Below are 16,547 nucleotides of genomic sequence, written 5' to 3' on the forward strand. Positions count from 1 at the left end.
ACTTCGTGGCTTTCCATTTGAAACGTAATCAAGAGTGATGGAATATAAATCTTTTATTTATTTATTTATTTATGGAAGCCCGAAGAAGAAAATCTAAATGAGTTAAGTTGAAAGTAATCAAATTTAAAAACTAGTTTAGATATTTTGTAGTTGGTTAAGATGTGTTTAGTGGTTTCAAATCAGTAGAAGGATAAGGGAAGGTGATTACAATTAGGAAAAAAATATTTGCAACCGTTATTTCATTTGCGCACATGTAGCTGGTTTGGAATGCTAATATCTCCAAACTGACATCCTTTAACCAATATGTTTTGACTGTGTATTCTGTGACAGTTGTGAAATTCAAAAATGCGGCGCCCTCCTTTCCGTTTTTCTTACAATACTGTGAACACATAATGAGACTGCCTTGCACTGTTGCTAAAATATTGGCTATGTACGAAGTTAAGCTAATTTTACACCAGAAACACATTGGTCTGAATAAGTATATATGTAGAATGTTGACTCATAAGATACAGATAATAAATGCATTGAAATATCTGTGACATCAAAGACGCTGTTTTCCCAGTGTAAACTATTTTATGCAGTAGATGTACTTATTTTGATTGATTAATATATTTATGTATATTATTTCACTTTCTTAAATGCAGATTAATCATCTCACTAGATCCAACTAATTGAAAGAATATTTTTAAAGTAACCAAGAAAATGAAATTAAATCTTTAAGTTTTACGTCCCACGGTTATGCCGGTTAGGCTAAAGGAGACTGTGATAATGAGAGATGAATGAAATGGTGGAATGAAGAAAGTGGGAGGAAACGGGAGAACCCCGAGAAAACCCACGAGCGCGGTGTTTGTCCATCGCAAAGTCCACACGGCGCGCGCTGGGATCGAACCAGGGACCACAAGCACGGGAGGTGAACGCTCTACCACTGAGCCACCGCGCCCCTTCAAAGTAACTAAGTATTTAACTTCCCATGATTACCTATGCTCTGAGACTAAGGAAGACGGTGCTAATTATAATGAAATGATGCAACAAGGGAAGTGAGAGGAAACGGGAGAACTCTAGATAAATCCACACACACGGTGTTTGGCCACCACAAAACCCACTTGACGAAAGCTGGAATTGAACCAGGGGCTCCACGCACCAGAGGTGAATGCTCGATTACTGAGTGACCGCTGCTTTCTCAAAATGACTGTGCGAAGGAATAAAACGAGGCAGGTGAATGCTCGATTACTGAGTGACCGCTGCTTTCTCAAAATGACTGTGCGAAGGAATAAAACGAGGCATTAATCATGGTGTATTGACTGAATTCACTCTGATTTAAATAGTAATCCCAAATGAATGAATTTGATGAAACAATAAGCGAAAAAAAGTTTTTGGTCTGTAGTTTCGGTACAAATCATAAGAAAACAACAGTTGTTAAAAAAAAACAGATTGCGTAACTAGTATTATATTTTGTAAAAAATTGAAGGAAATACTACATCGAATTTCCAACATACTGACAGTTCTATATAGATGTCACATATTTTGTATATAATTGAAAATGTCTGCACGAGACTATGTTACTAATTTTAAAATACAGTACTGGTCGAAAGTTTAAGACTACCTCTGATTTGAGTGAGCCTCCACTGTGGATCTTCTGTTCCGGTGCATTAACTTTGCACTCGTGTATCACAGGTACTACGGTCCACAGTTAGATCGCATGCGATCTCCGAGATACTGCAGATTATATTATGTCCAATTATAATTCTTAAAATGAAGTCCAAAAAAGGGATTTTGTAATAGATATTGCATAATGTGAACAAAGGACTAGAAGATGAGACAGTATTTTGGTTTTATTTGAAAGAATTCACATTAGGGGACAATGTAGTGACATAAATTTGAAGGATAACAAGGTGTAAATGATTTTTAGTTCTTTCAAGTTTGTTGATATGTTAACATTTAAAAAGACAAAAGTAACTACATATTGAAAAGTATTTTCGAAAGCTTCCTATGATTAATTATCGCTCGTTAGAATGGCAACAACGAGCACTTCATAAATGCTCCTACGGCTGTCGCAAACACTTTTCAAAGTATTGTTACGTTTGTCTTCTTAAACATAGCATATCAACAAGCCAGAAAGAACTGCAAAACATTTACAACTTGTCATTCTTTCAAATTCATATCACTGCATTGTCCTTCTATGTGTATATCTTTCAGATAAATCCAAAATACTGTCTCGTCTTTTAGTTCTTTGTTTACATTATGCAATGTCTATTACAAAATGCCTTTTTGTGTGTGTTTATTGTAAGAATTATAATTAGACATATTAATCCGCAATATCTTTCAGACTGTGATCCAACTGTCGTCAGATTTTATGCTTTGGACAGGTGTACCTGTGATATACGGCTGCAAAATCAATGTGCTAAAAGACAAGTTCTACAGTAGAGGCTCATTCAGACCCAATGTGGTGTTAAACTTTCGACCGATATTGTATAACTTATTTGTAATTCGTATTTTCATTGTCTTACGAATTGACCACACTGCTTGAGGTTAAAATCGGGCAAAGTTAAAGAGTTGAATCTTCTGTCTCTAGAAAATCATATTTCACTAAAACGTCCGTAAAAATTTTGGGATTTCCATGAAACTCAGTTTGATGCTTAAGAACTAACTACTCCTGGGTTTGTAGTCGCTTAAAAATATGGGTGTATTCACCACTCCATCAAATAAAAATAATTAATAAACAAATAAAGTCCGCGACAGTTAAACCTTTCCGATTTATATGAGACACAGTGTTTGTGTTTCCTTTAAGATTCAAGAATAATTTCTATTATTTGCAATGAAATCAGTTAAATCAGATGAATCCAATGCCAGTTTGAAAGTTTACATACAAATTTGTAATTGTCAGTTAAAAGTTGTCCGATTTTAATTAACCCTGATATGTTTCCTTTGACTCTTAAAAATGACGTTGTTTAGGGTTGAAATTGGATAAAGAAAGAATAAATTCAACCCCATTTGGAACTCTGTGTAATTATTGTAAATGACTGTAGTAATTTACATTTAATACTGATACTTTTTATTAAACAATGATAATGAATTGTTTACGATTTGCATTATAAAAGGAGAGGTAATTAAAAAAAAACATTTTTTTTCATCCTGAAAAAACAATATTTCCCTCAATAACTGTTGCATGTATGAAAAGGAAACGGGAATTCGCATTTTGTCAGAACTGAAGATATCTCTTAAGAGATTGTGCTTGAAGTGGCTGCTACGCAACTACGCAACTATAGTAAAACATAATTCGCCTGAATATAAATTACTTTAAATAAAATATATTTTCCAGTCGCCTTTTATTTTTGCCTCAAAGATACAAAATAGATACTGTTATGACGATATTCCGTCAATAGATGAAGCATACTTATCAATGGAACTATACTGGGTCCAATGGTATAAACATTATTGTCTTATGATGTAGTGTTGATTTTTTTTTCTTTTTTCCGCAGGTTCCAAATAGACGATATTTACAGTGTCCAGCGGCGGTTACGATGAAACTGCTGATGAAATTTGTACGCATGAAGTACGGCCTTACACCAGACTACAAGGTAAGGACAAATTCGACCTACAACGGAAGAGAGAGTTTTTCTTTCTCTCTTTCTTTCTTGAGTAGTTAGAAAATTGACCGTGAATCCCACCCATAGTTCAGTGAGCAGTTACCGAACGAGAAACCACGGGAAAATGAACAAAAGTAAATCTGCTTTCAGTACATCTGTTTTAAAATGATACAATTCGTAGTTGTTTGTAGCTTTGTATTGACAACCTAATAATATTTCAAAACAAGGATGTAATTAGCAAGTAGTGAGCCCAATGAAAGTAAACCAGTGTTGCCCACGAGATGAGAAATGTCTTACAACCAATCGAAACGAGAAGTATTTTTTCAAATTTGAGACGAAACAATACAATTCTCGTCTCGTTTCGAGACAAGACGAGAAATTCACGAGTCTCGTGGACAACGTTAGTTCATCCAAATCTTAGTTCTCATACACTGTTTTAGCTGTTAGTGTTACATGATTCATAATATAAAAATAGTGATTGTATAACAATGACACCAATGTTTAAACGTGCGCAATATACTCCGCTAATAAGTATGGTTTAAATATTGTTATATCAAACACTTCGTGCACATCTCACGACTCGGGATGATTCTGATAACTTCTAGATTTCTTTTAAATCAGGGCATAAATTTTGTACATAAATTTACAAAACGAGACAAGACGAGACGAGAAAATCTTTTCGATAATCGAGACGACACGAGATCTTTTCAAAAAAAAATTTACGAGATGACACAAGAAAACCTTATATCTCGTCTCGCCTTGTGGTTAACACTAAATGTAACCTAACGTTTTCCTTAGTTTTCAAATGTTAGGATTGACCAAGTTTGATAAAACTGAGTGAATGAGAAATAGTTTGTAAATAATGTTGCTGCCTTGATTCCTAAACTGTTTGTAACTTAGTGCTTTAAGTTACTAGGACAAAGCATCACTTAAATTAAACATTCGTTCACGGTTTTCCCCTTTATATTTGAAATATACCCTGTAGGTTAGTTACAGTTCAAATGAATGAAAATGCGAGATCAAATAATGTACGATTTCTGTATCATCTGATAATTAACTAGGAGCTTGCGTAACATGGTTTCTGTTTTCTTCTTTAGGTGGACATTATTTATCAAGATGAGTGCCTACCAGAGGACTTCACACTAATGGACGTAGCGTATTGTTTCATGTGGAAAAGGGTAAGTTTCAACACAAAATATTTTCTATTTTTGTTACTGACGGTAAGGATGTAGATAAGCTTTTGACAACTTCATTCATTAATTTTTTTTCTCGTTCAAATAAAAATAGATTTTCCTTTAAAATTCTCACTCTTCGTACTTTTCAATGTGAAATTACGGAAAAGAAAACTGCGACTGTACGTTATGTTTTCTCTCCATTTCTGTACAAAAGTTTCTAAATATAGAATACATTGCTGTTTATGAAAATTGCAACATCAAGAAGGAATGGCGGAAATGTATTCAAACTTACTTAATTCTAACTTCACGGTGATATGCGAATGATTACAATTTGACGCATGTACGGGCTCAGCAATACGATCTGTTCGGTTCGCTAATTGTTAACGTGAGAGGATGATTTACACAACACTCAGATAGTGGAGCGTGGGTAAACTTGACTTGGCGACATTAATAGACGAACAGCTGCGTTCGAAAGAGACAGACAACTTGGTCGGCATACGGAAGGGCGGTTTCACATATCGCATATGTGGAAACAACGGCTAGAAGAGAACCTCCGTATTAACAACGACTGGGCAGTGCACCACGCAATGTAACCACACCAGCACTATGGGATGACAGATATCCGTTTGGCCGTAATGAACCATACATTGTCGTTCACAGTGTTAAGATCGACGGTGCAGTAGGTAACTGGGTGGACTCATCAGCTGAATGTTGCACTGACATTCCTGTCTGCGGGTTAAATCATGTTCAGTGAGTTCATGAAAACCGTTTCTGACGTACAAGTGCCAGACGGTCGCATTTTCGAGTAATTCCTCTTTAACCCATCATACAGTGATGGTGCATATGCATTAGACGCTGTTGAGGTGAAGACAATCTAATAGTAAACATTGTTCAGCGTTTACGCATTGTTCAGTGGCCAAACGGCTGTGATTGTGTAAGGCGCCATTCGGTATAACATATGTTGGCTGCTGCACATTGACGGCAGTTTCAACAGTAATTACTGCATCATAGAGATTCGAAAGGCCGAAGTTGTATCCGTCTTTCAGAGAAGTTCGGATGCCATATTTTGGCAGGACAATGCTCAGCGACGTGGATGTATTAGAATATATAAACTTTCTGCGAGGAACGACGGATACCGTTGCTTCTGGGGCCTTCACAATCGCCTAATATGTCATCTAATTCGCCTAATACGTACTAGAATAGAACCAGCAGTGGGAGATAAATAATTACAGAATACAATAAATAAACATTTTAATATTGCTACTTTACAAGTGTCCTAAAGCTCTCGTGCTGAAGCTATTGATTTATTTTTTATTTAGAAATTAGGTGGTATCTTGTACCTTTAACTGCCAACCTTGAGCAGATAAGTGACAATTGAATGTCTTGTCGCACGTACCTCAGAAAAATATATGGCAAGTAGTATAGGCTTTGTTAATACGTAGTTGTGGAGTGCACTCCGGCACATGTTTTCTGAAAGTAACAGTGCTGACAATGTATCAGGAAAACTGAGAAATAATAGTGTTGAAAGTCACCCCAGGTCTCTCCATTGAGGTATGTTGGCTGCATGTCTAACTTGATATTTCTTCTGTTCGTAATAAGAAAGCATGGCGTGAGAGTGTGTAATATAATATTTTGTACTTTTACTTCGTATATTGGCTGTTACAGCTGTATTGGAAGTTTGTAATTGTTTAAAATATATATATGCTTATTGCTACGCTCTACACTCTGCAATATTTCTGAGGAAGTCCAGTGAGCGAGTTTATGTGCAAATGCTTTTAAAATGAAGGAAATGTCATGTTTCTGAATTTTATATTTACATAATGTTAATTGTACGTAATATTGAATAATGAGGAAAGAAACCGTATAAATGGGCTATAAACTTAATTGAAGAACAGTCCCAACTGATGCATCGCATTCATGCATATTTGGAAATTCCAGATGATTATAATTTAAGGGTAAATATAGTTATACTTCCGTACCTTAGTCCACTAAGGGTAGGTGTCCGTTTTTGGCATTTAAAAAAAAAAAATTCTGTACGCTGTATTACTTAGTACAGAATGACTTATCAGCATATGTATCTAGCGTTAAGCCTATTAGTTTCCGAGTTGTTACAGTTATACAAAGATGGGTGTCCACTAAAACGTTCACACTATGATTTCGTTTTTTTCTTCTCCAGAAAAACTATATTTTGTTACACCCTCTCTTAGTGAACTACCTTTTCCGACTGACAACATATACACTGAACATCCAGGATATCGAGTCATACTTGTTTGATTTTTTACTAATAACGAATGAGTTTCGTTTCACAGATTGAAACTAGACTTCCAGATTATGGCAATTCGATATTCAAACTTAAAGTAGTACGTCTGTAACTTCTGGTTGCAATAGATTAATAAGATCACAGATAGAACCAGTTTTTCGGACGCTGAATTCGTATCAAAAAGCCATTCTGTATTATTTTTTACTATTTTTGACCTATGGCGATAAAAGTAGAAACAAAAAATCGTTAACTTGAATCAATTCCGGATTAAATAGATGGAATAGATAGTCAATTAAGGAAGGAGATAGAACCTACCCTCGGGAAGCTGAATACATTGCAAAAAATTTCATCTCGATATCTCGTACAGTTGTTGCTCTACGGAAACTAGCATTAAAACCAGAAGTAGTAGTAAATTTCAACCACTCCCCGTTTTGTAGAATATTGTGGGTTGTGATGGTATGTACTTGGGAAACCCTGAATCGATTGCGTAAAACCGCTTGTTGCTACCTCTTATTATTTTTGTTCTATTGCGAGAAATATTGAAAATGAAATCATTAATTTGAATCACTTCTGGTTTGAATACGGTTAATGGAGAAGGCGATATCTTGTCTCGGGAAGATGAGTCAATTACAAAAACTACATCTTGATATATCTTATTGTTTTTGCTATATGGAAATCAATATTGAAACCGGAAATAGTAAATGTCAAACATTTCCGGTTTTTGTAAAGTGTTGTAGGTTGTAATGGTTAGTTTATTATGTACTTTTGAGACTCTCTGAATCGTTTGCAGAAAACCGCTTGTGTCTATCTCATATTTTGTTGTATAGTGATAAATGTTGAAACTAGAAGTGGCTAATTTGAACCACTTCCTGTTTAAGTAAACGGTTGTTGAAGAAGATCGAACCTATTCGTGGGGCAATGAATCGATTGCAAAACACTGCATTTCAATATTTCTTACAGTTTTTGTTTGTGGAAATCATTAATGAAACCGGAAATTTGAGCAACTTCTTGTTTTGGTAGTTTGGGATAATCGTGGTATATTGCCTTGAGACGCTGAATCTTTTGCAAGAAACCACCTCTCACTATCGTAATATTTAATCTAAGAGTACACTTGATTATGATTATTATTTTGTGTTCTGTTTCCTTTCCTTTCTCTTCCCTTAGTTTCTCTTTTAACTCCTTTCCACTTTTGTCCTTGATCAAAATTTCGGGAGGATATGTCCCACCCACCCCCTGATTACTCCCTGATCTTACCGTTTTTGCTCTAGGGAAGCAGTATTGAAACTGAAAGTAATAGTAAATTTCAACCACTTCCAGTTTTGGAAGAGCGTTGCAGGTTGTGACAATATGCTCTCTTGAGACACTGAATCGATTACAGAAGACCATTTTCCGGTATCTATTACCATTTTTGTTCTATGGCTATAAGTGGTGAAACAGATAATTTGAACCTGAAATAGACTATTTGAACCACTTGTGGTTTGAATAGATAGTTAGTGGAGAAAATCGCATCTATTCGTGGGATAATGAATCGATTGCAAAACATCGCATCTCAATATCTCTTACAGTTCTTGTTTTGTGGAAATCATTAGTGAAGCCGAAAATTTAAGCAACTTCTTGTTTTGGTGGAGTGTTTGAGATAATCATGGTACGTTGCCTTGAGACGGTGAATGTTTTGCGGGTAACTGCTTCTTACTATTTGTTACTGTTTTCGTTCTGTGGCGATAAACGTTGAAACCGGAAGTGACTATTTTGAACCACTTCTGGCTTGAACAGAGAATAACAGGTGGAGATAAAACCCATTCTTCGAGTGTTGAATCGATTGCAGAAAACCGCATCTCGATATCTATCACCGTTTTTCTCTGATACCTGGTGACAAATTGATGGACGAACGGACAAAGCCGTTTGATAAGACTTTCGACACTTATGCATATGGTTTGGAAGTCTAATAATATAAATTATAATAGTCTAAGCCTATAAGTTTCTAAAAGCAGTAACTCTATGTAATACTGAGGATTGTTGCTGGCATTGATTAGTACAGTTTGTCTCAAAATTGATTTTAACTAATTATTAAATACTTCATGATAAAGGACTGCATGATACAATAGTGTGTCGCGACATACCCATCGAAAACCACTGAACTCTAAGATACGGATATATGAGTAAGAATAATGAATGAATATTTTAAACAAAATAAACATGAGACCCATACACCGAGTTTTCTGATTATATTGATCAACAAGCTAACATTATTTTGGTTTTGTAGAACTCTTTCCGCTGCTCATAAACAAGTGGCAGTTTTGTGCGTGAACAAGTTAGTTCCTTTTATATTGTTAAATCACGGTAGACTTCCGAACTACGGGTGTTTAGTATTGAAACAGGAAGTAGGTAAATCTATCACTTCCGGTTGCAGTAGAGGAATTAAATCAAAAACGGATCGTGTTCGTAAGACGCTGAATCCATATAACCAGTGTTCGAAGTATACAATTTTGATTCGACATACCGGCTATCTAAATGTTGCAATACAGTGAATGTATGTTGCCTAAAATACTGTATTTCTATTTACAAAATGATAGAAAACCATAGGAGAGCTTCTTCTGTAGTTCCGTCCGGGAAGGGGGAGGTGACATGGAAAGACATTGACTCTCCACCAACAACTTTCTAAAAAAAAAAAAAAAAAAAAAAAAAAAATTAAAAAATGCCCCCTTATGTTTATTATAGACATACCTATATGCTCAAATATATGACAAAAATGCTCAAAACCAGAATTTTATATTAACAATTTCCTGTGGAAAAATTTCCCGGATCCCTTATTCGACTGAGGGGTAATCCAAACCTCCGGAAATCCACAGCAGACAACCCCTAAATCCGTCCATACTCAAAACACGACATTTATATGCATTAAGGCAAGACGACACACATACATAAGAAAGAAAATTAAATATGGCATCAATATATAAACTAGATGAATTTCTTTGAAGATATGTCATTTTAAAAACAAAATCTAGGAAAATGGTAACAAAAATGTCTGGGTTGTCAATTTAGAAATTATTTATATATTAAAAAAAATAATAATTTTTTTTACTTGCAAAGCTATTCGTCAATTAATGTGTTTAAAATGAATTTATTAAAGGTATTTAGCATCTACTCTTAAATGACGGTATTATTGATCACTGAAAAACCAGAGGCGGTATGACATACCACCGCATACCGTCTCACTTCTACCACTGCTTGTAACAAATAATTTATTGTTACCCATTACTACTTTTGCCTTAAAGGAAATGAAGATTAAAACTGGAAGTTGTAACAGATTTGTGGAACTTCCGCCTTTTCTAGAAATATAGGAAAATAGAACTTTTTCTCATGACATTGAATCCATATTTAAAAAAGGGAGCACGGTGGTTTAGTGGTAGAGCGCTTACCTCTAGTGCGTGGGGTCCATGGCAGGCCCGTAGCCAGCCCAAAAATGTAGGGGGGCGGCTGAAGTTAGGGGGGCCCGATCCAACCATATGATAATTCATCACCATATTACAGTTCTTTTGCAAGCATACTGTAAAACTTCTAGGGGGCCAGAAAAAATTTAGGGGGGCGGCCCCCTAGACCCCCCTGGATACGGGCCTGGTCCATGGTTCGATCCACATCTAAGTAAGTTTGTGGTGGACAACATTGTGTCTATGGGTTTACTCGGGATAATCCCGTTTCCTCGCACATTGACATTCCACCGAGTCTTCCATCATCATTGACTTTCCTTGATCAGCAGTCTCCCTTAGCCTAAAGGATCATAATTGTGAAACATTAAACTAAAAGATTTCATTTCATATTTCCATACTTTAAAAAAGCAACTTTTAGCTATTTATTTATTTTTTTCATTACGATCAGCGTTGAAACCAGAAATCGTAGAGGGATGAAGTTAAAACCTATTCTTTAGTTGATCCATAGCATTTCTTAGTATTTGGTATCGTTTTTACTTCATGAAGATGGGGATCAATATTGATAGTGGAAGTGGTGGATTTGTGATACATACCGTTTTAGTATAGAGATAAAGGAAATAGAACGTATTCTTTGGATGCTCAATCTATTTTATAAAATAGCTTCTATTTCTTTTTTGTATATAGATAGATAGATATAGAGAGAGAGATGTGTATGTATTCGTGTTGGTATGGTGATCAATTGACACTGAAAACGGTTCATTTCTACTACTTCCGGTATGGATACGAAGTTCAAAGAGAAAATGGAATCTATCATTGGAATAGGGTATACTACCTAAATAATTCTATGCGCAATGAACTCGGAGGGTCAATGCGGCGTTCAGAGAACCTCTCCATTGACTTCTGTCCTTAGCCAACTTTATCCAGTTTCTACTTTGTATTCCTATTTCTGCGAGATCCATCCCGATTAGATTTCCAGTCAAAACTTTGAAAGCGTTCCTAATTTCTTCCATCCTGCCTACATGACCTCGGCCCCTAAGCCTCTATACTTTATGACTAAACATGATCGACAAACGGTATAAATTATGCAGTTCCTCGTTATGAAGTCTTCGCCCTTCTCCATTCCCGTTCCTCTTGGGTCTGAATATTCGTCTCAGGATGTTATTCTCCAATACATTCAGTCTGCGTTCTTCCCTCAGAATTATGGTTTTATTCGTTTTAAGCTTTGTTTTCCTGTACAGAATTCCCGGCGGGAGCTCATGTGGTTCGGATTTTACGTTATTCAGTAGGTCCCGTCTCATATAGCCTCGCTGCTGAAAGGGACGTTCAACTCAAAATTAACTCAACTCCACGTACGCCGTAACCTGATGAATACCATTCAGCGCTAGACCATGGTTGCTATCTTTGATTTTTCTTATAGCGTACTCCAGGATAAAATTGAATAATAATGGTGACCACCATTTTGTTACAGACATTCACGACGTGAAAACTAGTGGATAAGAATTTTCCTACTTGGGCTTTAATCCCGACAGTGAATCCATGTGAAAAATACTCTATTGTAACCCATTACTATTTTACTTCAACGGAAATCAAGATTGAAAATGGGATTAATATAAATCCATCTTAATTAATCTATGTAGCTTTTTCGGTACTCCAAATTCTGTAAGAATGTTGTACAGTTTCTCCCCTGAGTCATAGGAGACCTTTTTAAAATCAATAAATAGTTGATGTACCGAGGTATTGTATTCCTATTTATTTTCAAGTATTTGTCGAATGGTACATATCTAGTCGATAGTTGATTGATTTCTTCTAAATCCGCACTGATAATATCCAATAAGTACGTCTACGTATGGAATCAATCTTCTAATAGAATATTGGAGAGGAATTTATGGGATGTTGACAGAAAAGAAATGCCTCGACAATTTACAATCAGTTTTGTCGCCTTTCTTTTGAATTGGAACAATGATTGATTCTTTCCACTTTTGTGGCACTTCCTGCTTGTTCCAGATGAGGAGAATGAGTTTGTATGTCTTGTTCCACAATTTTTCGCCTTCAACTAAAATTAAGTCAGCTAGAATTTCGTCTACACCCGCAGATTTATGTGTCTTTAATTTCTGTATAACGATTTCAACTTCTGTTCGGGTAGGCTCTGGAATATATGGTTCTGCTATGTGTATTTTCCTTTGTCCATGAATATTAGTTTTTGGCTGTAGTTTTTTTTTTTTTTTTTTTTTATTACTACTATCTTCAGGTTCCTTAATATTAGTTTTCAAAAAATCGCGTTTTCGCAGCTAATGTCAACGAAATTTTGTGTAGTTATATCGTTCGGATTTCGTAGCTAACGCAGTTTTGACTGTTTTCTCTTTTCTGCTAGTGTAGTGCATTCCTGCTCGAATCGTGGTTTGTTCCTACCATGTATGTATTTCCGCGTGCCCCAGTTTTTATTTTACTGAAATTTTAATGCTGACTCTACTAATTTCAATTCAAATATCCTTGTGCACTCCGAACTTTAACACTGAATCCATATATTTGTAAGTTCATAATAATGCAAACAAGAAAACCTTAAGTTTATGCATTGCCAACAATATAACTCAAAATTCTATCAGGTTCTTCAACAAAATCGACCAGAAAATATGGCCAGAATCAAGATGCTGCTTAAAAGAAAAAAATATAATACAATTAGTAAGTTATTTTTAAAGAAATACATAGGAAATTATTTTCAAAGGAATCAAAAATACTTATATCACTAATGCTAAATCAGTGTTAAATCATCATCCCAATTACAGCTTATGAAATTAAGTAAGTTCTTCTCTTTGTATAAACACATCATAATGCGGAAATAGTAAAATCAAGGTCATGACTTTGATTTTACTCAATAACCCTGCACTCAATAATATATATTTTTTTTCAAATTCGTGTTATTTAACCAGACTGTTTTAAACTGGGCGAATATTGCCGCTTTGTTAAGAGGTCTCAGCCCGGCGAAATTAAAATACCGCTAATTTTACAGTAATTATGTGATATCTTCAAATAGATAAAAGATAATTGAAATGTGGAACAAGAGCACCCTAGATAATATTATTTTGCGGAGGTACTGTTATCACAAGTCACCTAGTCGCTTTCCGTTTTCAGCCGTTTAGAAACGCGAAAATAAATGCCGATTTTCAAAATGGCTCGAAATCGAAAGCAGATAAATGAGTCGTGATAACGCTATCCCATGTAAAATGATATTTGCTAGGGCGCTCTTGTTCCACATTTTGATTATCTTTTATCTATTTGAAGATATCACATAATTACTGTAAAATTAGCGGTATTTTAATTTCGCCGGGATGAGGCCTCTTAAAAAGTTTGGTTTACCAATCAAAGCTCCTTTATATATTTACCCTGTTCGTCCGTATATCCGTCCGTCCGGGAAATAAGAAATCTCAGGAGCTATTTGATGAATCATTCTCAATTTTAGCCAGGATGTTGACGGTTAACAGTTAGGAATCGAATTCGTTGATAGAAGTGATACCGGAAGTGGTAGATATAAACCATTTCCTGTTTTAACGTTGGTCACTATTAGTGTTGTCCACGAGGCGAGACGAGAAATATTTTTTCCCCATTTCTATAAATTTATCGTAGTTTTGTTTCGATTTTCAAGATTTTCTCGTCTCGTTTTATAAATTCATGTTCAAAATGTATGCCTTGATTTTCCTTAAATTTATCAAGAACTTACCAGCATCCTTCCGCATTACGAGAGGTCCACCAAGACTGTGATATAACAATATTTATTATTGTAGTATATTATGTAATAATTTATCTCAAACGTTGATAAATGGTCTTTATTTTATTCATAGAATCTCTTTATTACTTTATAGCTTTTATACTGTGAATCATATAACACTTAAACAGTTTGGGATCTAAAACTTGGATAAACTAGTGTTGACATGAGCCTCGAGAAATTTCTCGCTTCGTCTCGTCTTGAATCTACAAGTATATTTCTTGCCTCGTTCTCTTAACGAGAATCGAAGCGAGACGATAAATTTCTCGTCTCGTCGGTAACACAAATCACTGTATAGAGCAAAAACACTAATGTACAGTAAAAAGCGGTTTCCTGCAGTCGATTAAGCATCCCAAGAATATATTTCATGTCCATCCTTAACTCTGTACTAAAACCGGAAGTGATAAAAATACACTTCAACTTCCGAAAATGAAATGAAATCTTTAAGTTTTACGTCCCACGCTTATGCCGGTTAGGCTAAAGGAGACGATGATGATGAAGAGATTAGTGAAACGCTGGAATGAAGAAAGTGGGAGGAAACGGGAGTACCCCGAGAAAACTCACGAGCACGGTGTTTGTCCACCACAAAGTCCACACGGCGCGAGCTGGGATCGAACTAGGGACCCCAAGCACTGGAGATTCCCGAGAAAACCCACGAGGATGGTGTTTGTCCACCACAAAGTCCATACGGCGCGAGCTGGGATCGAACTAGGGACCCCAAGCACCGGAGGTGAACGCTCTACCACTCAGCCCCCGCACTACAACTTCCGGTTTCAATATTGATCTACATGTGCAAAATTAAAAAGATAGTGAGGAGCAGTTTCTTATTATCCATTTAGCGTTCTAAGAATAGGTACCATCGTCTTTCTTAATCCTCCATTCAAGCCGGAAGTGGGAGAAATCAAGCATTTCCAGTTTTAACATTAATCGATCTAGAACAAAATGGTAATAGACAGTGACGAATTGCTTTCTGCAATCAGTTAAGCGTTCCAAGAGTATATTCCATCTCCACGCGTTCTTCTCTTTTCTTTTACTCTTTCTTCCTTTTTCTCTAGCATCTCTACTAAAACCGGAAGTGGTAGGTTTCAGTATTAATAGAGAAAATATCAGATCATAAAATAAATAATAAACATAAAAAAATTATGAATTTCTCACAGAATACAAAACTATCAACTACATCAGGCTGGCACGATCTTGATACTTTTAACGGCATAAGAATTTGATTTTCTCGAAAACTACGCATAATTTTGGGCTATATCTCATAACCATACTGTGTGCTGTCATTTTAATACGTGGCCTGGTTGTCGCACTGGATCAATTTTTAGATTTTAAGTCTTTCTCGAAAAGTACACATAAGAATTTTCACTCGTTCATTTAATTTTATTCAGTTCAGTGGGGTTTATTGATAGATATATGATCCATCTTTGAACAGTTTGTTTTTTCGTCAAACGCAAATAATGTGAATTTAGTATATTACGTATTATAAGTGTTCAATTGAAGAAGAAAAAAGTGTTCAAAAATGTGTCACATTATCGATAAATCTCATTGAAGTGAACAAAATGACAAATGTCTGTGTAAATCCTCATCCACAGTTTCCGAGGCAGCCAAGAAAGAGTTTTCCCCCCTTTTTTTGTAAACAAAAATTGATGGTGTACAGTGACCATACCTAAAGTTATTAAAGTGATGCTGAACATACTGTCATGAAGCTTTTCATTTTAACACTAGGAAGACAACAGTATACAATATCAACATTAACATGGAAATTCCCAATAGACGGCGGAACATAACAGATAGACTATGTTATGATTCAGCTTCATGGGGGTGGGTATGGAGAAGAATGGAGCATAACTTTTATGAAATACCGTTATGCAGTATGTTTAATTATATAGGCTATACCCAAAAGGTTATTATTAACAATTAAACTTAGATTTTTGTATAACTATTTTGTCCAAGGATAAAATATAACATAAATCGATAGACCAGAGGGAGCTAAACAAATGATGAAAGTAAATTGTCATCTGTAGTTTTCGAGTAAATGGAAAGAAATCAATTTTTGTTACGCTAAAGAATATGTCGTTTGTTCGAATAATGATTATTAGCCTAATTTTAATTTTGCTGAAACAAATAGTTTTATTTTTATTTACAGCAGACCCGTAGCTAGCCCAAAAATGTTGGGGGGGGGGCGATAGAAGTTAGGGGGGCCCGATCCAACCGTAGTATACAGTAGTTCATCATCATGTTCATTTGCAAGCCTTCCGTGAAAATGTTAGTGGGGCCAGTAAAAATTTAGGGGGACCTGGTCTCCCCTAGACACCCAGTGCATTACGGGCCTGACTT

General features: G+C 35.7%; 1 protein-coding gene across 2 annotated transcripts in view; it reads left to right on the forward strand.

The window, feature by feature from the left end:
• Window positions 1–16,547, forward strand: part of LOC145671199 (uncharacterized) — a 270,858-nt gene that overhangs the window by 240,944 nt on the left and 13,367 nt on the right. For both annotated transcript variants that reach the window (XM_081740054.1, XM_081740053.1), the window contains exons 7-8: window positions 3,480–3,578; window positions 4,685–4,765. In XM_081740054.1, coding sequence (XP_081596180.1) covers window positions 3,480–3,578; window positions 4,685–4,765 — 180 coding nt within the window. The remainder of the gene's footprint in view (window positions 1–3,479; window positions 3,579–4,684; window positions 4,766–16,547) is intronic.

This window comes from Thermobia domestica, chromosome 15 (genome assembly GCF_964235325.1).
Source record: "Thermobia domestica chromosome 15, izTheDome1.hap1.1, whole genome shotgun sequence".
NCBI classification, from domain to species: Eukaryota; Metazoa; Arthropoda; class Insecta; order Zygentoma; family Lepismatidae; genus Thermobia; species Thermobia domestica.